We start from the raw sequence: 27,360 nt of genomic DNA, 5'->3' as shown, positions 1-27,360 counted from the left end.
CTTCGACTCGCCTGTCGTCTGATCGAGCCGGAAAAATTCACTTACCGTTCCGTGGTGCTCTTCACGAATTCGCCTTTCCACAGGCCGCACGTCAGCTCGCGGGCGGTCGCAGCGAAGAATAGCAGATTCACTGCGAGCAGTACGCCTATCGGGCCGAAAAAGTATGCCAGGATTTCCATATCACCTGTGGAGTAAAAGAAATCAGTTAGAAATCAGTGTTACCAGCATCGCGAATCGACGACGTTCTTTCCGTTCTGACACTCTCAAGAAGAAAGAAGAAAAATTGCAGCCGTATCATCGTTGCGTGAAACAAGCCGTACGAGCTCTTTCACCGGGTAATTTTAACCCCGACGCGCGTGCTCGCCGCATAATAAAATCATATTCCCGAGCGAATATTAAAGAAAGATAACATTTGGCGAAGCAAAGGCAGCGAATTTTCCATCTGGCATTCGCCAGGTCGTCGATGGGAGCAGCTGGTGCGCCGAAGGAGAAGAAGTCGGACCTGGAAACGCTCTAAATATCTGGATGTTCGCCTCGAGTCCGCTGGCGTGTTCAATAATAAACGTTCGGATCGCTTGAATGGCGAACCAGTTTATCTTTACGACGTTCGATTCGTAACGTCGGCGTGCGGTTTTCGATTCATCGGGCACGGACGGTGGCGCGGGAGTCGGGGCGGTTTAACCGCTCGTTAACCGGAAGTCGCCCGGCGCCGTTCACCATGTAGCGTAGCGAACGTTAACGATTAAACTATTACGCGAAACGCCGCGCTCGACGTGTCGGGTGAACGACTTCGCCGGCGTGGCCGGTTGTCGTGCTCTCCTTATTATATTTCGAGCGGTTTATCAACGGACATGGAACGCCTTTCAAGCTGGTAGCCTTGAGATCTCACCGGATATCGAGGTGTTCTCCCGAGTGAAAAAGCGAGAACGATTTCAGATATTTATATTTATCCGCGATCGATTCCTCGTTTCTTTCTTCTTCTTTTTTTTCTATTCAAACGATTTCTACCGGAGACTATGATAAATCAGTTCGTCCGAGTGTCTTCTTTGGCTCGCGGGAAGAATTTATAAACTCGTTCCAGACGCGAGTGAATTCCGTTAGAACATCGATCCGTATCAAAAAATTGTATACAGCTGCGCGTTAGACAGTCACCAGATGTTATTTGCATATAAAGTAGCTTACGGACACGTAGGCAGCTCGTCCTGAGTAGGAGGTCCCAAGGACGGATTCCTTCGGAAATGAGAAGAATAAAAAAATTTGCGGGAAGCTCGCGTAGAATGAGAATACCGGAGGGGGGTAGGGGAATTTCATCGGGGGATCTATTTGTACGCGAATAGGAAATGAATTCTAGGACGGATTCCGGGGCTCGAGCCGGGCTGGAATAACGACGGCCAATACGGTTCGATAATCGATGACAGACAAATAAATCCACCGACGGCTGACGATCGTGCCCGCGATTTCACGAATTCCGACCGCCATCTGATTCTCGCCTCTCTATTCGCGGAATCGTAGGTTCGCTGACCACGAATCGACCAATTTCTAAAAATTTCCCCATCCGTTGCCGTGATTCTATTTTTACGGGTACCAAGAAATATCGATCGAATTACTATTTCGATGCTTGTGAACTCAGCGAATTAACTAAGCGAAGAGAAATTTTATTTCCGGTACCAAAGGGAACTGCAGATCGTTGGTTGGTCCAAGAACTTGACGATACGAAGAAAAATCGTAGCCGAGGGAGCAACGCGCGCGAAGAGCAGAGAACGGAAATAGGAGACGGTAAAAATTTCGTTGAAACCCGCGAATAGATCGATAATTCACGGAGCTCGGTATAAATCGCGGGATCGTACCCCGCTGACAGGGACGGTTTGTTTGCTTATCGTTGCGAAGCGCTAGGAAAGACGCTGAAAGGAATCGAGCGCATCATCGCGTTCACCTGCGCTCGTTCAACAATAAATGGGAACGACGTCACGGCCCTCCGCTTCTAATAATAACGACGAATAAATTGTCTGGATTGCATCATTATAAAGTAATGATGATGCGAGCGAGGTTTCAGCATAAAGATCATCTCCTCCGTTACCTAACTTTACGACCTAATCAATCCGGAACGCGAGCGTTTAAATTAGATTTTGAAACAACCTTCATAATGTTACGGACTGTTGGAAAGTAGAAGGAAAAGAAGGAATGGAAGAAGATATTACATGGAAATTGGAAGGAAACCTCGGGAGGTATTATTACGGTACGATTATTTCTAACGATTATGCCTTCGCTGAAAGTATCGCAATTGCCACGTATCCGGGATAGGGTGAGGGGGGTTACGTAGTAATCAATTTGTTAAAAGGACCCAGCGGACCGCGAGCCGTGTGTATTTTAATTACTTCGTCCGATATTTTCAATATTCCACGGTTCGACGTCGTTAATTGGATCCATTTGTTTCCCTTTTCTAGATCCCATTACAGCCGGCCGGAGTTTTCGGATATTTCTCGCGGTCGCGCTTCCGCCGTGGCCCGTGTGTCATTATTCTCTGCAGTTCCCATCGCTTCGTTACGCCGCTCGTTCGCGCTCGTTACCCGAACCGATTTCGGAAACCGACTTCATCGCACGAAAACCGATGTAATTCCAACGGAATTACTGCTCTCGGCCGGGTCGACGCTCCTTCGCCGATACTGTTTTCCCTCCCCCGAAAGCGATTCGATTATCCTTGATTTTCAATCCGCGCGACTCTTCCGTTCGTCCGCGATTCCTATTCGCATAGATTTTCGTCTTCTCCGTGTCGAGTCTGCTCGAGAATGCGACGTTTTCTTTCTGCTCTGACAAGATTGGATTTGATGGTTGACCCCTGTTCACCCTCTCTCTCCTCTCGAACACTCTGTTCTTCAATCTCGTTTAGTCAATCCCGATTTTTCTAAAAAGTAATATCGTTTCCCAGAGAAACATCGATTTGTTGATAAAAAGAGAACAACCGTCTGAAACTTCGTCTCGTATTGCCACGAAGAGCAGAGCGCGGTTCAAGCGGAACCACTACCACCCCTCTGGAAGGTCACGAAAGCTGCGGCACCGTTCCTCAATTTTCTCCAAACGAACGATTTAATCGCTCGATAACTTCTTTGCTTCGGGAAACGAGGCCCGGCGCGGACCGGCCGCGGCAAAAATCGCATGTACGCGGAACCGCCGCGCGGGCACGCGAGACACGATCCTCCGCGCGGCGAAATTACAGTAAATCACGTGAGCCGGTAGTTATCGGAAGGGTGCGTGTCTGGATGCGTTCGCAAGATCGCGAAATTCTAGCAGTTCGCGGAACACCTATGAATATGAATACGTCCCGATGTAATGCACCGGTCGGAGCCAGTTTTCGCGAGCACGCCCGCGTGGCACGCGCTCTCCCGACCAGGCAATCTGCTAAGTACACGCGCGGTGGGATGCGCGGATAACTAGTTTCCGGGTAAATTGATACGTCGGTAGTACAACGCTGCGAATTCGCCGTTCCCTCGTTCCTTTTCCCTCCGAGGTGCGCTCGTCTTTTATAATACGGTGTTTCAGCGCGCGCTTCGCCCTCGCGGCAAGGGTCGAGAAACGGGTACCCTCTCCTTGATGGTTATAATCCAGCCGGACAATTACTGGGTCGATAGGTAATTGCAGCCCTTATCGGAGTCGTGCAAGCCGCTGTAACTACGGGGGTAGAAAGTTTCTCCCACTACTTCTTCTTCTTCCTTTTTTTCGTCTTTCGTTCGTTCCTGCCCCGTTTGACTGGCTGGATAGAAACGTCAAGCAGCGTGGGAGCGAAATGAGAAACTTCCGATTCGTGGTAACACCGGCGAGTTCGATTTTCCCGATCATCAACCCCGTTTCGACGCGATAAATCGGCCGGTACCGGCGCTAAACGGTCCTCCATTCGCGCCTCTGTATGGGCGCGGGATAGGCGCGTTTTTATCGAACTCGCGTCGCCGAACGCGAACAAAAATGTTTCCAACCCACCCAACTCTCGTTCGTCCGCCCCTCCGGTTGCGGTCAGCCGGTGAACTGTGCGCCGCTGATCGAATAAAGAATGCAATTTTTTTTTTTCCTCTTTTCGTTTGTTTGCGCGTGGCTCGCATCGCTTTTGCCTTCCTCTTTTTTTTTTTATACCGGGAAAAATGGCTCTATTAACGTATCGGTGGTTAGAATGTAATTGGGCGGTTTGTCAAGCGAACGGTAATAAAATTTTGGCCGCGGCCGCGAAATCCATTCCGCCTCGGCGAGCGCCGGGCGAATTTTATGGTAAATAAAGAACCATCCGAGCCTCGGACCCGTTATCGGGCCAATTCAACCCCCTCTGCTAAGCGGTGGTTTTCCTCCACCTCTCTTTCCCTCTCTCTCTCTCTCTCTCTCTCTCTCTCTCTCTCTCTCTCTCTCTCTCTCTCTCTCTCTCTCTCTCTGTGCAACCCCTGTAACCGCGCGTGCAATCTGCCAGAAGCACGCTTCCACGAGGGGGCCCCATAGCCACTTATCGGCGAGAGGGTCGCGCTCGTCCGCAAACAAACTCATAAATAAAATCCTTGCGCCGCAACTTTCATGGATGGCGATGCATACGCCTAGAGAGGTATGGCGAGAGACAGAGAGAAAGAGAGGGAAACGGCGCGTCGATATCGAGGCTGCAGCTGACCCAGTTGCAGCGCGCTAATCCAGACAAGCCGGCGTGAAAGGCCGCCACGAGGATTCGGAGACTGTCACCGGCACGCGGTGATAAATAAACGCTCTTCCGGATCGATCTAGAATGTTGCATCCTATTTTGCATCGGAATTTACGACCGGAAAATGCACCCCCCTTCTCTTTGAGTCGAAAATTTGATTATTCGAATATTTGTACGGAACATGTTTTTTCAACTATGCGTAAATTTCATTCGTTGTATGGTATACAGTTTAAGATAGCAATGTAATGTAGATGAGGCGTATGTAGAAGTTTGAAAGTGGAAAATTTAGATTTTTAATTAAGAATTTCGCGATATAGATGTCTGGCTTCGTGGTATTGTTAGCTACGCGGCGGTCTCCTCTTCTCCGCGGAAATGTCGTGTAATGAATGGGAACGATATTTAAGCGACGGTTAAGTTACTTCCCAACTTTGTAGAATCTTGTTACAACGTTAATTTCATCTTCCCCGAGCGCGATTAATACAATCTTTCAAATTTATTCCCGTCGCGCCGCGTGCGAAGTTCCAGTCTGGAAGGGCACTTTTCATCCACCGTGGACGTAATTTTTCGACGATGCTCGCTCACTTAATTTGCGACGAGATATCGTGCATAATGGTTCGCCGAGAGACCTGTACGTTGCGATATCACGATAATAAAACACGCTGGTACAATAGCGACGGAGAAGTGAAACAAGATTTAAAGGGAAAAAAAATACGCACGAGCACGCGTGGCTTTCAAGTTTCAGACGACAGAGTTTGCGGAAGCTTGAGAAATTCGCGCGGTAGCTTTGTATCGTCGCGTCGATCGCCGCCGCGTTCCGGTTGCAGGTCGCGCGCGGCGATATTTAGCGTGCACCAGGAATCGTGGCGAAACTCGACGAGAGGCCGTCACGAAAGTTTCGAAGCTGGATAACCGAGGCAACTTGCGTCCGGATGGGCACTCTGCGCGGTTACGAGCCGGAATATTAAACGATCGCGGCCGCTTCGAGCGAGTTGTGCGTTCCTCCGCGACCCCTCCGCCGCGCCCTTCCTCGCCCTCGTTTTTGCTACTCGAGCTAGGCTCGTCAGGCCGACTCAAAATTCACCGGCCATCCGCCGTGGATCCGGGCGAAAATTCAACGACTTTTTCCTTCCGGGACGAGGGACGTCCGGTTCCTCGAGGAAACTTTTTCTATCAAGATCACCTGAAACGCCCGCGAAGAAGCGAGACAGGGGTAAGAAACCGTTATCGGGTATATCTTGGCCGCAACTCTAAATGGATTTTGTTCGCCTCGCTGTGAGATGATATTTCTTGCGAGTCGAGGGATGTCCGCGTTTTTAATCAGACTTCGTGTCCGATACGGGAACTTGTTTCGCGGAGAACGACGAAGGGTAGTGGACATTGGTGAGTTTAAATGGGTTTTGTTCGGCCGCGGGGTAGAGCGGGGGGTTAATGTAGCAGAGTTCCCGAAGAGCGACGGCGGTTCATAGAGTTCCTTCACAGGAGTGTCCTAAATGGATTGTTTACTTGTAGCTGTTTCCTCGTTCCCGTGCAAAAACTGCTTTTTAGCCCGATAAAAAGTGGAAAGCTTTTAAAATCTATTCTTTATATTCTGTACTCGAACTCCGCGGCGGGAATTAAATCGAATTACCGGGGAACAGGTAGCGGCGAAGTTTATTCCGGCAGCCGGTGAAGAGCAAACAGGAACGAGAAGTCGTAAAACGGAAGACCGCGCGATGGAGGGTGGTTCGAGAGAGGCTGATGCAAAAGAAAAGGAATAACGATCGCGGAGAGTAATGAACGGGTTACGAATCTTAGGGGATGCGGAGAGCAAACCGGCGTCTATATTTGCTGGGTTTTGGCGGGTCGCCAACAATAGCTGTTTCGGCTAGGTTATATCTCACTCCATGGCAACCCATAACAAACATAAGTGAATTATGTCGACGCGTGCCGTTCGATACTTTACGGTGGCGCGCGGTCAAACCCGATTAGTTTGGCGTCGAAAACGCTTCGCGAGATCAATTGCATGCGCCGCGTGTCACCTTCTATCATCCCACACCCTAAATCCACTCTCGACGCTTCTACCTATCCCTTTCTCGCTTCCACACCCCCTTTGTTCTCCCTTCCACCCCCAGGCGTTGATTTATCTTTTTAATACGGGCTGGTTTTTCGGCTGATCGCATGCGGGAACACGGCAAGCAGATTTTTCACGCTATGCAAATCGGGATTATGATAGATCAGCGGCGTAACGAGAAACAAATCGTTAATGAATATTCAACGCGTGCCTGCCCGATGGGGTAGCAACAGTTTAATACGTTTTAACGATTATCGTTGTAGTCGTATCGCGGGGTAACAATTCTAATCGTATTAGCTGTCACATACAAAAACGGTTGAAAGAAATATACGAATAGAAGGGAATATGGAAGGATTTTTAAGGCTTCCAGGAAAACAGAATTTGACTAAAAAATCATTTTCTAAGAGTCATCAGAGATGAAAATATCCGTATGCAACCTCGAGGAACACCCGGCGAAACAAGCGTAGCTTTCATCGTACCGACGCGCTAATGGTATTGTTCCATCCTCCGAGGAGTCGACGAAGATCCATCGTCGGGCGTCACCGTAATCGTTGCTGTTTTTCCGGATCATCGGTGACAGGATTTACGAGGCGACTGTTTCAGCGCACCAACGAGCTTTCCTCGCTTTATCAATTACGAGGCACGCGGCGGGAAATCGAGCGGCGCGTAAATCAACGCTGTCCGTACGGAATTTGAAAAACGCGCGAAACCAACGCCGCACAAATCGCTGTCAAATATAATTAGCCGACGTTGGCGCTGGCATTCCGCGGCGCTCCGCCGCGAATTTTCCATTCGCCACCTTTCGCCGCCGCCTCCCACGCAGTTTCCTACACCCCCGATCAGATTTATCGCCGCCGTCATTTTAATCGCCGACGGTTTTTCAGATAATCGAAAGTGATTGCGCGCGCTGCTATCACCGTATCGGCCGAATTGAGAGCCCGCGATTCCGTTGCCAACAAATTTCCACTCTCCCCCATACTGCGAAATATCGATCGATCCACAAATTTTCCAAACCCGGGTGAAAACGAATTTGTTAACCCCTTGCCACGCCATATTCTCTCAGCCTTTTTATTTTTCTCGTATAAAAAAAATTTGTTCGCCGTTTAATAATTTGAATTTTTTACTTTTAATTTTGGAAAAACAAAATTTTAGCCCAAGCTTCTCGTTCGTACAATTTTACACGAGTTTCGCTTTGAGAATTTAATCAGAATCGTGGGTTTCAGCGACGGACATTAGACAGTTGCGGAAGCTTTCAGGTACGCACCGTCTACTTTTAGTGGAATTATCCCTATACGGTTCGTAGGTATTGTAGCTACCTTCATTAAGGATCGAATGATAGATTGTTAAATGTCTGCACTGTGGTGATTCACTATTTAGGCGGTATTTATTATTTGATAATCAGAACCCTTGATCGCATTTATGTTCGCTGCCTATTAGTCGAGGGCTAATTGTTTTAATTGACTGATTAGCTGAAGAATGTGTAGAATGAAGAATGATAAACCCTCTTGTCTCCATAATTAAAAGATCAATTCCTACTGAAATTTTAACCACGTGGAATTCGTCGATTTAGAATAGAAACTATGACAGAGGAGGTTAGATCACACAATTCTCCGACAAGAATTATTGTTCAAGCTTCAAAGATAGCGCACGTTCGAGGATCCGACACGTCCGACGTTACTTAAAGCATCACCGACTTCGCTGCAGATCTTCGCCCAGGAACCGTGCGATAAATTCAGAGAACGCCTCTCACGCATTAGCAAGAGAAACCATTATCCCTTCCAATCGACCGATTCCGGCGGAATTCCTAAAGCAATCATAAATTCCCAAGACCGATCACGGATCCATTTTACGTCCCTCGAAAAAGACAATAAGAAAATTCCATTCCGACCCCTCCACTATTCGCGATTCATTGGGAACTCGAGGCCAATAAACCGAGAGTGCGTGATAAATAAAGAGCACGGGGGGTTCAACTCAACACACGACTCTTTAGCGTTCGTTAATTTTCTTCCCCCCTTCTGTTTCATTGCCACGTACCCGATGCACCCTAATCGCGTATCCCATTTCGATCGATTCGTTCCGCGGACTTGCAACTTTTACAGGCCACTGGCAGAACAACGATTCGTTTTAATTACCCGACATCGATCTCTGCATACCGTAGATAGAGGCGGATAACGCGCGTTTCTTATCTGGGGCACGTCGATTGGTCTCTCGATTTCGCTGATTCCAATTAAAAAGCGTAACGGGGCGAACGGCAACCGATCGGCCGCGGCAAATCCGATAATTCTCGCGAATCGCGTAGCGATATATCCCTTTTTAATTCGATCACTCGCGGAAGTCTCGTGTCGCGGAAACGCGTTCGATTCGTTCGCGTTTATTAACGCTCGCTCGCGCGGGCCACGAATATGGGTCGTTATCAATCTCCACCGGCAGGATTTTCCGTCACCTCTTTCAAAAGGTCCGCCGTCGACACCGTGGTTGCACAAAGCATTTTTCTCTGCCTCGCTCATTATTCGCCACCGTTATTACCGGCCAAACGAACCGGGCTGATTCGTTTAATCATCCGCGGGACCGATCGCGCCCATTAATCGCGTTACTCCCGCTCGGTCCGTTTCATTTCCAGCTGACCCCGTTCCACGACGTTTCACCTTCTCCGTTCGTTAGCTTCAGCGAAACCTATGGCTCCTTCCGACACACGCGTACGCTGCGGCTACCGGAAGTGGAAGCGCTCGAATCGCTCACCCGTGACTCGAGCCGTCAATTTTACGCGCCCGTCATGCATTATCGTTCAGCGACTTTTTCAATTTAAACATTTCAGCAGATTTCGCGGTGATAAAACACGTACGCTTTTAAACCGTTCGCGTCTGTCGTATCGTTGTCTACACGGTCGAGTTTTTTACGATTTCCATTGCCATTACAAATAAAGCTATCACGAAGTAATACTAAATTGTAAAAATACATCTTTCCCTTGTTACTGACATAGCGCAAAAAAAGATTGGATAAACTATTATTACATAAAAGAAAAAGAAAATTAATTGTTCCATATTCTTAACAAGTGTATTCGTTCCGCTGTGATTAATCGAAACCTTTTCCACGGGACACGAGCCACCTCGAGCGAACAGATCCCACGATAACTCCTTTCAACAGAAGTATCTTTCAATAAGAGTTTGCGGGTCTAACGAAGCGATAATAAATATCGTCGAGACGGTGGTGACCGACGGTGGGGTTCCACGCGACCGAGGGTGGCGCGCACGTGTGAGGGGTGTATTAGTGGGCCCGGAGATAGGGGTTTCGCTGGTTTCGCACGGTCGAGTTGGACAGGTTATCTCTCTAATCCTATCGTTTCGGTGTACGCTGGTTCCACAGCCTCTGCCGAACTTCCAGGGGCATGAGATTGCATAGATACGGAGGATAGAGCCCGGAGATTTACCATTCTAATGTATGCGAGCGTTAGTTGAATATTCCACTCCTGGCGAGCAACTGCCACCCGAACGTGTCCAGAGACCTTCTTGCCGCGCCACTTGCGTATCTTTCCCGCCGTTCTCGGGCTTGGAAAATTGGGTGCTCCGGCGAGTACTCTTCTAAATTGACGCGATTAATTTTGATGCTAAACGACCTTGCTCCAGTCACTTTAAAATGTTACTCGTTAGGAAATGTATCCGTCCATGAGAAATTTAGATACAACAAGTTTTATCTACTTTTGTAGAATATTTTCTTTTGTAATGAACAGCGAAATGATTACATTCCACTGCCAATAACTTCCGTGAAATCTGGTCCCAATAATCCACGGAGAACCTCTAACGTGGAACGCAATTTCCTGCTTGAAAATCAAATAACAGCAACGGTAACGAAAGCCTGAGCCAGCGGGTTTTTTGTTCGACGATAAGTGAAGCCAGAGGGTGAGAGCCAGGGCAAATCGGCGGCAGTACAGGTGCAGCAATAACGCGTATCAACGCTGAAAGGGGGGACGCGGAGGCTCGCTCGTTTCGAAGCTACTTAAACACTCGGTCGTGTGCGTTTACGTGCGCAGTTTAGTGGGCCGCGGTGCAGGGTAGTTAGTACCGGCTTAGAGCGAGAGAGGCAGACCAGAGTTCCGCTGGTTTCGCACGCCTAGGGTTGGGACTGGCTGGCACCAGATTTATCTCTCTACCCCATCGTTTCGGCCTACGTTGTTATGGGGCGCGGCGGAACACGGGAACGCCAGAATGTCGGTGCACCAGGCCCTATGGGGAGACTCGAACGCCGCGTCTGGCTTCGAGCATCCACCTTTCGATGTACTGGTAAACGAGTTTCCTTACGTTCCCGTTTATTCACCCTCAAAGCCCTTCTCCTCGTCGCGAGAGAGTCCCTTGCCGCTACCCTTGGTCCCTTTCATTCATCGGTTTCTTACTTGCTTGCCTCCCGTTAGCCCCGTTAGAACTCCTCTGTTCTCTCCCTCCTTTTAGGAAAGGGGAGTGTGAAAGGGAGTGTTCTGGTCCCGACAGTGATTACGAATTAACCCTCTGTAACGACGTGTGACTCGGACCTCCTGGATACTTTCTGTATCTCTCGAATCTTGTTTGACTTTAAATCTTTGGTACCGCGATCGTATCAACAACCCCGCGAAGGGGTTAATAAAAAGCTTGCAATGAATTACAATTTGTTTTCTCTAGCAACCGAACAAAATTCAAATTACGGAGGGTTAAAGACAGCCAGTACGCACGGTCGAAGGGATAATAATAACTTTCGCTCTGTTTATGCATTCGACGGAACGGATGGGAGAAGGAACGCGTGCATCGGGCCATTCGCAAACGGCTCGGCGATATTACCTGTCGCTGATCTACGCGCGAGGGGGCCATAGAGAAAGGGGTTTCGAAAGGGGTCGTGGAAGTTTGAGCGCGTTCGGAGGGGTTGGACTGACTGGCGCCAGGTTTATCTCCCGACCCCATCGTCTCGGCCCACGTTGTTATGGGCTGTGCCCGGCGTGTCAGAGTGGGGGATGAAGTACGAGGGCATCGGAGGAACAAAGTGCACGGGGCGCGAGTCAGCCAGTCGAAAGGGACGGAGAAAGTGAAAACGGAAGAGGAGGCCGTCGGATGAAGGGCGTAAGACGAGATTGTGGAAGGTGAGAGGCGATCAAATGGGAAGTAACGTCGAGGAAACTGATGGGGGAGAACTTTTAAGATTCGGTGGGTTGAAGACGGAGCGTTTACACGCCGGTCTATTACGCGGTGATGAATAAGTCGTCGGTGTTTATCTTTGAAATACGACGGTCGCCCCCATGCCGTGGAATATGATGCATATTAAGTCCAAGCTGTTTTACAGTCGCAAGAACCACTCGTAGGCACTGTCACCGCAGAAATAACTAGTTCGCATTAACCGTGAACCGCGAACGACGCTGCGAATCTTTATCGTACCGATCGATCGATCGTGGATACGCGCAAAAACGGTGAATTCGATTCCAACGGGCAGACCGCAAGAAGCTGTGGAAGAAAGAGAAACGAGAAACAAAGGTCTACGAGGATGACCGCAGAGTGGACGGATACGGGGAGGGGGATACAACGGTGGACGCGCGAGAAAGAGACGGGTGGAAGGGTTGAAACACGACGGAGGCACGAGGGTAACGTCCGTTGCAGAGCGTTCACCGTCCCTCCGAGCCCCTCTTCATCTGGCACCGGTGCAAAAGCATTGTGTCAGGACGTAACAACTCGCGATAGTGCGACGCAGCTTCCCATGGGACACCATTATCCTGATTTAGCGGCACGCCACGGCTACGAGTCTATTTCCTACGCGCTTTCCCGGCTACGCGCTCTCCTTTGTCCGGCTTAGCTTTATTTGCGCGAAAAAGGGAGAAAAGCGTGTGCTCGGGCCAGCGAATTGACACGTTTGAGTGCACCCTACCTACCAGACCCACCCTACCGTCTCGACCGCTCAAACGCGATTACGTGACACGAAGACGCGGCATTGTGCCGCTCCTCGAGCTGACGGCAAACGGTTTCGATCGTTTCGCTTAACAAGAACGCGCTCCCCACCGACGCTGGGACATCCCAGCGATGCTTTGGGAACGCGAGATCCGCTCTGAGAGCAGGTACAGAGTTATTGGGGCAGATAGACTACGACGCTCGAAAACAGATTGCCCCGTGAAGCATCTTCCTGGACGCGATGCAATTAATGTTGCGGTAAGGGGTGTACTCGCGACGATGTTCAGCTCTCGCAAGTGGTTCAACAAACTTTGCATATTTACAAAACAACATCGATCACGAGCTGATCCCATGGTGCATATACGAATCGGCCGAGTGTGCTTCGAATGGATGCCGCTTGATGACTGATTGTGCTCCTCAATGGCGTCTCTAACCATGCTTCTCGGGTAGAATAGTGTACAATGATCGCGCTTCGACTGCTGCTTCGATCAGCACTCGAGGATAAATCTACTATTACCTTGTCGCGTACTCGAAGCGGCGGGTAAACTCTTCACTCGAAATCGCTCGATACCATCGGGAGTCTTGGCAAGCGAGCGGTTTCAATTTCCACGAGCGGGGAAAAAAGCTTTCCGGACTAATGAAAATCGACTAAAGAGCGAGTAAATACGCGAGAGATTAGGGGTTGCGGGCGCCCCTGGTCAGGCGCGGCCGAGCGTGATGGCGCGGGTCCAAGAATCCCGCTTTACGACGCCCGTGGAACGGAGGTGACCCGGTAAGCTTAATTCGCGGCCAAAGCTTCTCTCCCGTCCCTCTGGCACCGGGCTCGAAAGTTGCGTGGCCACGTTGCGACGGGCGAATGGAATCGCTGCGAACGATCGATACACGGCGGTGGCGAAGGGAGAGTAATCCGGTCGCGTCGCTGGTCGAAACGGGACGAGAGGCGAGCGAGCGAGCGAGCGAGAGCCCGGCCAAGCAAAAACCAGCCGCGCGGACCACCGGAAACCGAAACGAAAATACACACAACCGGTACGCTGTGCAGCGACGTTTATATTTGTCAAACGATATAAAAGCTAAATATTAATCACCGCGGGTGTTCTCCACCGGTCTGCGTCGATAAATATCGCGCGACCGGTGGAAATTAATACGCAACACAGTTCCACTTGTTCGAAACGTGTATCCGCGCTGCGAGAGGGAGCGAGATAGTGGTAGGAAGGGAGAGTGTATTCGCTGGATTACGGGATGCAGCGTAAGGACGTTGGATTACTCGTTAAATGGTCCCCAACGGTGGTCGAACGGCGAATAAAGACGCGACGTTCACCTCCTTATTATCCCCCTTCCGCGTGTACACGTGTACGCGGAAACCAGCTGGTGGTTGGGTTGCTCACGGTGCCGCCGGAGGGGTTGCACCGTCGGTTATTATTAGAGATTCGAGGTATTAAGCGTACTGTGGGGTATCGATCTTCTTATTCGGCCACCCCCGCGTCATGCATAAATGCAATCTTTCGGGAGCTGTGTAATCCTCTTAGCGAAGTATTCGAGCGCCTGCCGCCAACCGTGGATTCTGATAGCGCGCGCGATGCCTTTGTTTCTTATCTGAACTGATTAGGATGCTCGCGCATACGTAAACGGGGACTAGTTAAGGACGAGCAGAGGGAAATGGGACGCGCAACACCCTTGGGCTCGGGTACACCGCTCTAACGAGATATTTTCGGAGCCGCGTAATCCTCTTAGCGAAATGTTCGCTATTAGCCACCGCATGCTCCCTGCGTTTCTCCTACATTTTTCCCCCGTGCTCGCGATAAGGGATCTATTATCCTGGAATCGTTCGATCGCGGAGGGTTTTGTGCCGGAGGGAACACGCAGGGAAAAAATAATTAGGTGGACGCGATGAAAATCTCGAGTAGAAAAGATCTACTAAACTGCCTTCGAGAAATATAAACAACACGGCTTCATTTTCTATCAAAATTGTCTTGAACGAATAAGGGTTATCTGAGTTTATCGTGTCGTGAAAATCGTATCGTAGGATGACTGTAGCTCTATTTTTACGCTGCATTACAGGAGGGTCGAGTGTATTTTCTGTTATTCAGACACTCTGCGACAGCCGGAAAAATTGGCGCCATACGAAATATAACAAGATCACTGCTTACGGTGATAAAACTCTGTCGCGCTGGCGGACTCCCCGGAAAGTGCAGCGGAATTTATCGTTAAAAAAGTTGGAGGCAAATGTTACGCATCGATTTCGCCGACGCATCGTCTTCTACCGAACGGTTGGCGCCGTATAGGTTATAACAGAGTCATTTACAATGCTAACACGTCGCGTCGCTGGAACAGAGGTCTGGCTGCTTCGATCGAGATCCCGATTGCTTCCCATCAAAAGTTTTTTACATTCGTTAAAATTCGAGATTAATCTGGACGGCACGAATGTCATTTTCAGTCTGTTTATGGTTATGGAATGTCGATCGTCTTAAGTGAGATGCCAATAAGACGTTCACGTCTGTGATTTTAATCCCGTTGAGGCACACTCGTAAACCTTATCGCATAGTAGGCATTGAAATCAGCGATCTGTTAAATTAATTTCGAATTCCTGTTGTCGGCAGGCTTTCGATCGACATTTTTCCGAGGTACACGTCCGAGGAACGCCGCAAACCAAGCTTGATTAGCAATTAATACACGGCTAGCCCACCGATCCATCGATTAACGAAACCGATTTAATCAGCGCCCGGAACACAACTGACCAGTCCTATTAATTAGCGGAATAATCGGATCACAGGGAATTACGTGTTAACCGTCCTCCTCCCGGCTTGTATTACTTTCGATAATAGGCTCCATTACCGTCTGCGCTGCTGATCCGTTACTAATATCAGCAAGTCCGGCACCGACTGTCGTACGAGAACAACGGAAAAGGGTGGCGGGAGGGTGGCGATATTCATTGGCCCCGCGCTTGCATACCAATGGAAATTAATTCACCGATAAGTCGTGTGTGACGCGATCGAATCAATTTGCGAGTTGCTCGTACAACGGCGAATTAATTAATGTCGCGGGAAGCCTCGTCTCATTGGCGCCGCTAAACGCCATCCGACGGGATCCCGTTCCGCCGCCAAATTCCTCCGAGCGATTCACCCCCCACGCGTTCTTCCGCTGTTACACCGTCACCGTCGAACTTTTCGATCGACACGACGTCTGCTGTGCGCCTCTTCGCGTTTCCTATCGATCTGTTCTACGTCACTCAATTTTTCTCCACGCTCTTGGTTTACACCGCAGACTATGCGATGGTTTATTTTGTCTCGCAGCCAGATGTTTCTGAAAAAATCGCCTCGTTTTTGCACGAGAAAGTAGTCATCTCGCTGCTCTCGGCTTAATTATACTAATATTTCTCGAACAACGTTCTTGAGCGTTTCAAAGTTCGCTAGGTAAATGGAAAGTTTTAGGTGCTCGGAGTGCAACGTAACGTTTAAACACGGATCGCAAAATTATCCCGTTCCAACCCTTGTCAAAAATCCACTCGGACACTTTTGAAACACCCTCCGCCTGTCCGGTCCTCTCGAGCCAGCGAAATGGAGAATCCCAGCGGGGCTTTGATTAAAGTCAAGGCCTCGAACGGCCTTCTCCTTTGACGGGCAGAAACTTTTCCTGACCGGGAGAGATCCTCGAAGTATCTCTCGACGACTTCGCGGGGATCTGCTCCCTTCTTTCTCTTTTTTCTCTTCATGCGAATGAACACGAGAGGGAACGGAATACTCACCGTAGAACCAGCACTGTTTCTCGCCGAAACGCGGCCTGAGGAAGGTGTACTGCGGCTGGGGCGGAAGATGATCCAAGAGGGCGGCCAGCCCAGCGACTAGGAGGGGCCCACCCCAGGCGTAGCAAGCGTATACTCGCAGTCGGAGGGTCTCTTGGCCTTTCTCCAAGCTGGCTGGTCTCAGGTCCCTGCAAGAAGAGGAAAAACTACGGTCAGCGGGGGCGCGCACGCAGAACCCACGAAACACGAGATCGTTCCGTGCACTTAAACGGAACGCGGAACAATAAAACACTCCGGGCGACCCGGCGCTCGAGTTTCGCGTGGACGGAGAAAGCCGGGTGGCTCCATTAGAACCGCCGGAAATAAAGGTTCCGCGGGATGCTTTCTCTCGGAAGAGTGCCGGTCTGATGTTTTGCGTAATCAGCGGTGAGCCAGCACGAACTGTTAATCAGAGTCTCCTCTTCGTTTCGTCTCAATGTACTTGCTGTTATTTTTACGTTCCGTTACCCGCGTATGGTGAAACGTTTCACCACTTGACACGTAATTATCGATAAGAATCTACCTTAATTTTGTGGGGTATGAAAGAGAAACTATATTCTCAACAAAAGTATGCGGTAATAAATAAAAAGTTGACGTCCCACCCTATTGTCTACCAAGAGTACTATCATTGAAATAGATTTATAGTCGCCATGGGCACTCGTCCGTCAAAGGGTGAACGTTAAGGGCCAGAGGTAATCTACATGCGTTTCAACGAGCGCAAACAAGCCTCTGGAGAGGTAAACGGAGCGATCGACGGAAGGGAAGGGTGGAAAAACTACCGTCGTCGGGCGCCCCGACGACGGGCGAAACAATTACCTTAGATGCAATCAATGCATAGCCGGGCATTCCTGGCCATCGAACGCGGGCAGAGGAAGACTCTTTTATTTTCGGAAAAAAGCCTGGCAGAGAGTGAAGCGGGCGCGAGTTTCGCGCGGCAGTTCGCCGGGAAAGTTTCGCGGCCATTAGCATCCCCTAACCGGGCGAGCGTATGCTCGACGTTATTATGCGATTCACAGAGAAACCTCGTGGGTGTGTATCAGGGCTGTGCGCTCAACTTCGACGGATCGACGTTGCCCCGTTTCGTTTCCCGAACTGTCTCCTAAGTAGACGACGACAATTGCGAGCTGCGCTGGCGGTTGCGAGTTGGTCGAAAGCTTGCATAAACGGGAATTGCTCCGCCATGCTGGAGCCCGGTCGAAAAATCCGCGAAATGAAACGCGATAAGGTGGAGAAGAAGGCCAAGGGGAGTTGGCTACCGGCCAGAGGAAAAAATGAAAGTCGACGGGACGATGAGACGGGTGGAATAAAGGGTACGGTAGGACCGACTGTCCGACAATGGCGATCGTTTGCACGTGTGTTTCGTCTGATTATCTCGTCCCTGGTATGGTCAACGAATTGGCCGCCGAGAGTAACGATCTAATTAACCGTGACGAGTGGGCGACACGCGACATAAATGGGGGAGAGAGACAGAATGAGATCGTCACGGAACGGTTAACCGGCCCGGTAACGTTTGAAATTTCCACCGCTCGCTCCTGCTACCGTTACGGTTAATCGTTTCTCACGGAAACAGCCAACGGTACACGCGACGCTCGCCCGTGTTCGGTTTTTGCGGCTGCGGATGACGAGTCGCGTTCGTCTTGTCTCGATGAATCGAGCGTCGAGCTTAATCACCGCGGCAGAGGAAACGGAAGCGTCGAAACGAGCAATAGAGGCGAGGCATTTACGCCGATGGGAAGTATAATTATTGGAAAAGCCGCGAATAATAGGGTCAGCCGCGAGTTTATCGACGCGTCGTTGGGGCGCGCTTATTAACGGGACTTTGAAATTATTGAATTTCAACGCACGACCCCGATATCCCCGCCAATGACTGCCGTAACGACGAGCCTCGGTTATTGTCCGGCTAGTTTAACGTCGCTATAACAACAATCCCCCTGCGCGGGACCTGGAAGGGGGCTGCCGTCCAGGCTTTGGCGCGGAGGGTTGTTACTCGTAAATCGCACCCTATACCAAGTGACGTTACTGCGGATATGGCAAATGTCGGGGGCAACGACGCGACTCTATTGTCAAAAAGTGAAAATTCAAATGAAACGAGATGGGACGAGGCGGCGCGTAGCGTCGCTCGGCGCCAGTCGGGCTGCGCGCGCGGACTCGAAAACGCGTCCATTCGATTACGCGTCCTCCGCCTCTCGACTCTCCATCGTCCGACCCGTCGCTGCGTCGGATACGGAGGCAACTTAATTACACTTGAGCTCGTTAATGGGACGTAATATCGACTAGCTGCGACAGTCACAAGTTTAACTCCTGACCGTGTCCGCAGTACCCCTCGCTAATTACACCTGCGATTATTCTCTTTAGCCGCTGATGCGCCGCGCCGCGGCGTTCTAATACAGATACCGAAAATATGAAACGGTCGCACGATGGAACGGTTGGAACGCGAAGTTCTGAAATTGTAAAAAATTGTCCTTTAATTGACCTTTATTCGATCGGACATTCCGCGAAACTGCGCGATATATTCAGTGGACACGGTAATTAGAAATTCTTGCTGTGCACATACGCGCGCGTAACGCACTCGATAGCCAGTGGAGGCTACGAAGTTCAAAAAAAGAAAACTGAAAAAAAATGTTTACGTAACTACGCGCGATACAAGCGCGTTAAAAGGTTAATCGTCGACACGATTGCGCCAGCAGCGTGAAGTGTCCCGTGGCGAAGTAACGGTATGCCAACGGTGGTGGTAGGACCTCGTCGCTGCTCGTTCTACGGCGTCTCCTCGCGATGGTTACGAGTCGTAGGCGACGCGGAGCAAGAGATATTAATTCCTGACGGCGCGGCTCATTTCCGGGAACGCTAATTAGCCGTCACCGCGGTCGTCGCGCGCGATTAGTTGCCTCTCGTCCGGTCGGAAGAGAAAGTTTCCCTCGCCCGCGTGGGAGGCGGAGGGTAGCGTTATTCTCGCGTCTCGCTTCGATGTCGAAACGGCGCCACGATAATTTTCAACCCCCGGACGGTCGGTGGAAATGGAGCGGCGCGCCGAAAGCGGGAAAGGGAGAGTCCGCTGCCAGGGATCCCGGGGAAAACGCATTAAATATTGCTGCGGAGAAAATTAGGGAGCTGTTACGTAGGCATGGGACACATTACGCGACCGTACTTCTTTCCGCTCTTCCGTTCCTCCCTCCGAGCGTGTATGGCAAATATTTTTATGCCCTTTCCAGCGTTCCTTTTTCAACGGCGAGGGGCGGGGATCGAGAGCGGAGGATGGCAGAAAGAAGGTCGTATCGGTGCCTTCATGCGCGATGCAGGCAATTTGTGAACGACGGACGTCTTCCGTGACAAAGAGGATTATTGCGCGGCTCTCCTTCCAGCACTCGAAAGTATAACCCATTGTCGGAGCACGGAAGAGATAAAGGTTATTTTTGCAATAATGGATCCGCCCGGGAAGGGTTTCCATTCGAGCCGGACGAATGCTCCTCGCAGCTCTCTCGATGAAATATACGTATTCTATTATCGCAGCACGAGCACACGAGATACCAGGGGAGGTAAAGGCGGAGGAGAGAGAGAGAGAGAGAGACTGAGAGGGCGGAAACGGAGGAGCGACCGGGCTTAAATCCTGACAAAGGACTCGTCGAAATAGCTTCTTTTAATTGTATCCTGTCACCAAGGCTATTTATCGTTCGTATTTGCGAACGGGGAAAAAAGGGGGCAGGCCGGTCGTAAAGGGTCGCGGTGCCATTAAGCCTTTGTACGCGGACCGTCTTGCCTCGTGGCCGTAGTTAAATCGTCTACGCCGCTCGAGGGATTATTAAAGGTATCCGTAGACATCAACGCGACGCGGAACCGTCGCGTATCACCGACGCGTAACGACTCGTTTCGCGGTGCTTCGCGTCGTCGAAACATCGCTCCGTTCGACCAGCTCGTCCGCCACGACGGCAGCATTATTTTACTCCGGTGCTGAATGTTCGCGCAAAAAACTCGCAGAATTACAAACGCCCCGGTTTTTCCTTCTGCCCGCCGTCTGTCGCGGTTTCTTGTACATATCTCTAGAGCGCAGCCCAGCCTCACCACGGCGAGGGACTTTATACGAGGTGGACGTAAACATCGCCGGCTGTCCCCGTGGCTACAGCGCGCACCAGCCCTATATTTATCTGTCCGATATGGTAATTATACGGACGGCAATTAGCGGCGGTGCCAGTTAGAGGTAGTGGAGCCAGCTCTCGGCAGACGGTATCGCGCCAACCGCCTCGCGGAGAATACGGAACGGGAAGGAGGAGCGGTCGTTACGCGAGAACCCCCGTGATGGACGGGGAAGATATTATTTATCTTGGTTCGCGTAAACGCGGTAAAAAGTCACCGTTCCTCAGGAAGCGTTGCACGGGCCGCCTGTCCCGACCCGGTTGCCTCTTGTAATTAAGTGGACGCGTTAAAAATTCACTTGTTCCTTTAACAAATCTCGGTGTAACTTTCAAGTGGACACGGTTTGGTACATTTACGATGTTTGCACGCTGTCCAAACAGCGGCTACCATGGACGTAATTTGCATGCTGAATTCGTGACGAGGGGACCGCGGTGATTTTTGTCGTCCCGGCTGAAGTTGAACTGTAACTCGAAGACGTTTCCCATTTTTCGCAGTCAGACATCTCAGACGTTCTTACTCCCGCAGGAAACTTCTCTTTGTTAAGGACAAAACGAACCGACGCAACAAACGATGAAGTACCGTCGGCGAAGAAGTAATCCGGGTACAAAATTATTCCATGTAATTTCGTAGTTCCCAGCGAGAGCGAACCTAATGTCGACTTGGAGCTACCGCGGAGATGTAGCTGTCCGGTTCGAACGGCCGGCGCCGCGAACGAAACTAATTTTATTCCCGGTCGGTTTTCAACGGTGGCGTCGCGGCGAAACGCCCGGGGGGTGAAAGTTCCGCGGAAAGAAGATCAGGAATGATAATCCGCGAGGCTCGAAGGGGGTGCGCCACGCGGAGGATCCGGGAAATGTTGCGCGGGAACGATAGCGGCACGAAAGTTCGACCCCCCCTGCGGAACGTATGGAAAGCGAGCCGCGCTTTATTGAAAAGTTTCGGTAGACGCGGTTAAGTGCGAGGAGAAGTTCGAGGCTCGCCGACCCGCGAGAGAATTTCTCGCTTCCGAACTGCGTCACCCTCCTCTGTCACCCTGTCAATTTATCTGTCCGCGCCTGTTCTATTCTCGCCCGTTTGTCACGGATCGATCGATCCTCGGGCCATCGACCCAGCCGGCCGATCGATGTAGCCCTGGCAATTTGTCGGTCGATCGTTCGTACCGCTCGGGTAATCGTTGCCAAAGATGGCGGAATCTAAATAAAAGGGAAAGGCACGCGATACTGCTTATCGGATATTACAAGTACCGTTATTATTACCAATTAACCAGCTACGTAATTACGCGTATATTACCGATATATTAACTCGACTGATTGCACGTTTGCTGGAGGACCAGTTCTGCGGAGAACCGCGCGCTCGATATCCATCTGTCATGCAATTAACCGTCCACGACTTTGATTATGATATTATCAACGCAGGATGTTAGCCGTTTCCACGGAAGCATTTTAAATGCGCCAGTAATTTAATACATTTTTCAAGTGGCTAATACTCTCTGGGATCTTCCACTTGATGATCGCCGCGTTTTCAAACTCTCAACGTCGGAGACCGTGCTTGAAGACTAAGTAGACCGACAGAACGACGACGTTAAAGAGAAGCTAGAGAAGGCAGAGAGCGGCACGAGAAAAGAGTAACTAACGAACGGACGTTAATTAGCCGCAATAACCGACGATCGCGACAATTACATGATTCTCTCTCTCTCTCTCTCTCTCTCTGTCTCGTCGAGGTAACGTCTTATATAAATAGTCGTGTACATAAAGTCCAGCCACGAGAATCGCAGAGAGGTTTGCCTTCTTGGCGGGACACTTCACGGTTTCATCGTAATCAATATCGTACGTTCGAGCAAAGCGATACATACAGCGTGGTCGTAAATAAAAGCACTTAGCGGAGACAGGTATCGATGAAGTCGCGCCGACGAGGGTCGTGTCTGTTTTAGCCTGCTTTTAGCGCGCAGCGTCTCGCAGAAGTATAATTCACCTAGCCAGCTACATTTGAATCAATTCCAAGTCCTTATATCTCCCCAACTGCTGTTTCGCCCGCTGAGATTACGCGAACTTCGACTTCTGACCAATTTCACGACCGCACGGCACGGCTCGTTTCACGCCAAATCGATCAGTTTATCGCTCGACGTTCGAAACTTTGCGCAAATTGAAACACACGCCACTCCGTCCAACGGTATGTATACCAGCTCTGAACTATCGTTTTCATAAAAATCGATGAAAATTGTTACGAAGCATCGTGGTTACGTATTTAAACTCCACGGTACATCAATCTGAATAAAAAACCAGTCAGTAAAAAATGTATCGATTCGATAACGATGGAACAATTACTCGTATCGGCTTTTCCAACCGTAGTTCCGGAACGGAGCCTCGATTAAGAGGGTTCCGCATCGTCGAATCCCGGAACACGACCCCGACTGTCCTTCTCGACCCCGGTTCCGCGCCGTTTTCACCCCTTTCGCGACCGTGGGCGGCTCAACGTAGGAGCGATTCTAGACGAGCGGAACGCGTGGGGTGCGAGCGGCGCCTGGCTCGCACAGAATTTTCAATATTCCGCCGTTACGTCGCCGAAGCGATTACGGCAATTAGAGAAGCGGAAGGGTTGCGCGGCAGACGGAGAGGAAAAGCGTGGACGAATAATTCATACGACACACGTGGCCCCTCTCGCACGGGATTCCTGGGAAGGTTCCCGGTGGGACTGGACGAACGCGAAAGGTCTAACGGAGAAGTTTTCTTCCTTGAGCAAGTGCTTTCAATAGTGGTTATAGTGCCCTCTTCGTCTTCATGTTAATTTTGCAATGTTTCCAAGAAACGGTTTAGAAATACCATTTGTCGTATGCATTAGCGAGTCGTTTAACTTCCCCTAACTTATATTACCTGAATCGAAATAGAGAGACAAAGGAAGGTGAGTAGTACTTAATTATTTATACAAAACCGCTGATCTTTCTAAATTTTCATAATTTCTCTATAAAATTGCGAGAACCAGGTATGATCTAGATTTTTCGAATACCACCATTACTCGTGAAGCATTAGAGCGACCGTATTCAAATGGAGAATCAGAATTTCCTTAGTAGCCTCCTCCATCTTCCATGCTGGTAACAAATTCCGCCCCTTCGTTGAATCCAGTTACTTTCAGTCAAGATTACGTTGCCCCAAACCAGCTCCAAATCGCATCAATCTTATTTGTTCCATTTAACAACCATCTATACTAACGATCAAACGCGCGTTCATCCTCCATGGTAAAACACGGTCCGCAACAATAGCTCGCAACAGCGAACGTTCTAATTACAGACGCGCTGAGCGTAGGATCTGGGTTAGGCGCTCGCGTCCGGCAGACACGGTGGAAATTGAAAGTGTCAGGATCTTTTGGTAACCGCGATAAAGTCAAGTTCCGACCGCGGACGCGGGCATCGGCGCGCGTTATCGTCCGATCGAGGGGTGGGTGCGCACGGAACGGCTACGGGGGTTTTCACGTGTGGTTATCGGGTCTCGCGTGCCGCACGAACGGGCAACTCCTTTTCGCGTGGCCACGATCTCGCAATTGCCGCGACAAGGAGGAGGCGTGCCGGAACTAGTCCATCGCGAGAACTTTCATTAGAACGCGAGGGACGTTCGGCGATTACCGAATTCGTGCTTTCGTCCGTGAAACTACCGTTTCCACTTCGCGCGCGCCTTCCGCTGGCTTTTGCATTGGTTTAAAGCGACGGTACCAATTACGGACGCGAGTCTCCAAATTGAAGAGAATTGAAATTTCTTAACTTCAGACGAACGAGTCCCTCGTTAAAATGTAGAAAATGAATTGGTCAAAAATTACGATCCAGCAGTAACAAATAAAATCGCCAATCGGAGCGGTATCATCGCGTCTTTCTGATTGAAAACGAGCACGCGTCAAGTCGGTAATCGTCGAGACGCCTGTAGCGCGAACGAAACGCGCGGCTTCTTCATCGGCGAAACGATACGCGCGCAACACACCTTTCGACCGCGAGATGCTATGATCGATCGTATCGTATCGCGTCCCGCGAAGCAACCGGCGCGTGCATCCGAGCGGAATGCGCGTCCTTGACGTAACTGGTTCGTGGAATGCCGTTGCATAATCGGCGAGAAACCCGAGCGTCGGAAGATTGACGCAGACTGCCGGCGGTCGGCTCCAGTGCCGAGGAACTCGCCAACCCCGGCCTTGGCGGTTGATCGACGCGCGGCGATCTCGAAAACAGGGAAACGGATATCGTCGAGACGAATCGGTTTGCACGGTACGCCGATCCGGCGATACAGAAATCGACGGGAAGAAACGCGCGACGTGAAACGCGCGAGAGAATGGCTGTCGAGCGAGGGAAATGTCACGAAGACGTGAGAAGTTAGTCAGGTGTTTGTTGACGCGGATAACCGAACGACAACAGAACAGACGGGTAAGACGGGATGCGGGGCGGGAGGTAAGTAACACAGGGCCACACGTACGCGCACGGCAGGGTAGCGAAGTCGCTAATGGAGGAAAAACAGAAGGGAGCAGAAGGAAAACAAACAGGAGGGTTACGAGGAGGACAAGCTATCGAGGCGCGCCGCGCGTCTCTTCAGGCTCCCCCTCGAGCGGTAACGAAGAGCGACTTCTTCTTCCGGCACACTCCATCGACGGTGACGAAACGTCGCCTCTCGCCCAAAACTGGCCTCGGGGTGGCGATATTCATAACACCAGCCGCGACGATATCGATCCACTTAGCGGTTCCGTGGCAAAACTCGTGGTGACGATGTCACTCGTGGAGGGTGGACGACGGTGAGAGAGAAGAAACGCGGAGGCACGATGACTGCTCGGTATTGGATGTCGTTTGATTACGGGTCGAGAAACTGAAACGTCATCCTCTTTAATCTACGACGAGGGTGAGAATCGATTCGGTGTCATTTTCTCGCGGGTGGCTCCCGTGGAAATTGATCGTAGAGTGGCGACTTTTTTTGCTGCGAGCGGACGGGGTTGGAAACTCGTCCCGCTCGCAGCTGTCACGGGCAGTGAAAGTGGGGAAAATCGGCGAGGGAATGCAAAAGTGGATCGTGTAGAAAAAAAGTGGAATGAACGTTCTTTTAACCCTTCGCGCGGTTATTTTCATAATGTAGAAACTACAGCGGGTCTACGCTACCGCGATTAATCCTGGCGCGCTGTTTCATTGATTCATTAAGCGATTAAACGGTCGATGGAAATGATTTATCCGCGCGTTTCTTGAAAGCCTTCCTATCCGGCAGATTATTTTGGCAAATTTAACTCGTTTTAGCCGATTCCGGCTCGACCACGTGTTTCATTAAACCACGGAAACGTGGCCAGCTTTTGTTCTCATTCCGCGCGGTTTATCTCTTTCCTACAGACCGATGTAATACAACGTGCCTATTTTTTGCACGGTAATGAAAATTGGACGGGTATCCGATAATTGTCGGATTATCTCGGTTCACGGGCAGATATTTCAATTAATTCATTAACAGATCTCGCGGCGCATATAAACAACTCGCGGATTTAATTAATCCCCACAATGCGTTCTCGATATTTATTGTACCGCGGCCGGGTCCGCCGCGGTTTTCAATAAAGCAGCGTCATTATAAATCACATTTCCTCGAGCCTGCACGCCGTGCACGTTAAACCAGAGTAACGATAATGTCGGACGGGGGACTCGATATCTCGAAATTCTCAATAGACGCCGTTCGGCCAGTCGCAAACGCCGAAAACTGGAAACGCGGCCGATAATCCACCCTCGCGGCATTAATTAATTCCCCGTTTTCCTTCCCGGCACGTCCGTAGGCTGCAGCTCGGCTCTAGAGAAGGAAGCGGAAATCAGCTTTCATCCGCGGGCGTAAAAGGACAACGTTTGTCGCCGCTGGTAAGTCTGTCGCGCGACCCCTCGCGCGCTCGCTTCAATATAATTCCAGGGTAGAAAGAGGGTGCGCGCTCGACCCCGGCACAGACACCCCTTTCTTTTTTCAAAGCTTCTCTCGAGACGATTCGAGCCTCTTCCATCGTGTTCCTTTCCCCTCCTCCCTTCTATCCAGCTGTCCTCTGTCTCTTTCGTTCTCGACCCGCCGCGAAACCTTTCCAGGTGTTAGCTGTTTAAACGTTGTCGCGCGTAAAAGGAGCTGGCTGGTGGGGTAGGCGAGGACGAGGAAAGGGAGGAAGGAAGGAAGGAAATGAATGGTAGGATGCACTCGAGGGTCCTGCTGATTGTTTGGTGGTTCCACGAGTGGTTATCTGCAAATGAAGGGCCACAAATGCGGAACAGTAGAGAAGTCGGCGCGAGGGGTGGCCAGGAGAAATTGCGAGGACGTTGGAGTTTATGTTGGAAGGAAGGAAGGGTGGAGAGGGCAGAGAGAGAGGGTTGGTGCGGGTCAAAGGGAAGAATAGCCACGATGGTTAGAGGTGGTAGCGACGGTGCGAGAGAAACGACAGCCGCCGTGGTGGCTGGTGGTGGTGGTTTGTTCGCGTATAATTCGATCACCGGCAGGGAATTATTGTCCTAACAGACTTTCTTCCGCGGGATTGGCTCGTCGTCCGCCCGTTCGCCCCAGAAAAACGCTAGATAACGATCCGACGAAGCAGGAAGCGAACGCTCTCTCGTTTTGATGGACCTCCATTCTTCCTGGTCTCGCGAGCGATGGAGAAGGAACGTTCCATTTGGAAACGTAGCGAACCGAAGTACGGATCGATGGTTCGAACAGACCTCTCGCTATAAAAATTGACGATAACCTTCCGAGTTGATTTTACGACTTGCTACGCGAACGATGGCCGTATAAAGTTTACGGCCTCGTTTATGAATTCGGACGAAACGCTAGACGAATTAAAATATATCGGTGGAAAGTTTCGAAGAGACCGCGGATAA

General features: G+C 50.5%; 1 protein-coding gene across 1 annotated transcript in view; it reads right to left on the bottom strand.

Annotated features, from left to right (window-relative positions):
- The window catches only part of Mthl1 (adhesion G-protein coupled receptor methuselah-like 1), a 131,228-nt gene that overhangs the window by 8,449 nt on the left and 95,419 nt on the right, over positions 1 to 27,360 (bottom strand). Inside the window, exons 5-6 of the mRNA XM_076899959.1 lie at positions 16,356 to 16,540; positions 46 to 184 (exon numbers count right to left, since the gene is read on the bottom strand). Coding sequence (XP_076756074.1) covers positions 46 to 184; positions 16,356 to 16,540 — 324 coding nt within the window. The remainder of the gene's footprint in view (positions 1 to 45; positions 185 to 16,355; positions 16,541 to 27,360) is intronic.

This window comes from Xylocopa sonorina, chromosome 8, assembly GCF_050948175.1.
Source record: "Xylocopa sonorina isolate GNS202 chromosome 8, iyXylSono1_principal, whole genome shotgun sequence".
Classification (NCBI taxonomy): Eukaryota; Metazoa; Arthropoda; class Insecta; order Hymenoptera; family Apidae; genus Xylocopa; species Xylocopa sonorina.
Note: the sequence above shows the minus strand (reverse complement) of the source record. Positions and strands in the feature narration are given on the sequence as shown.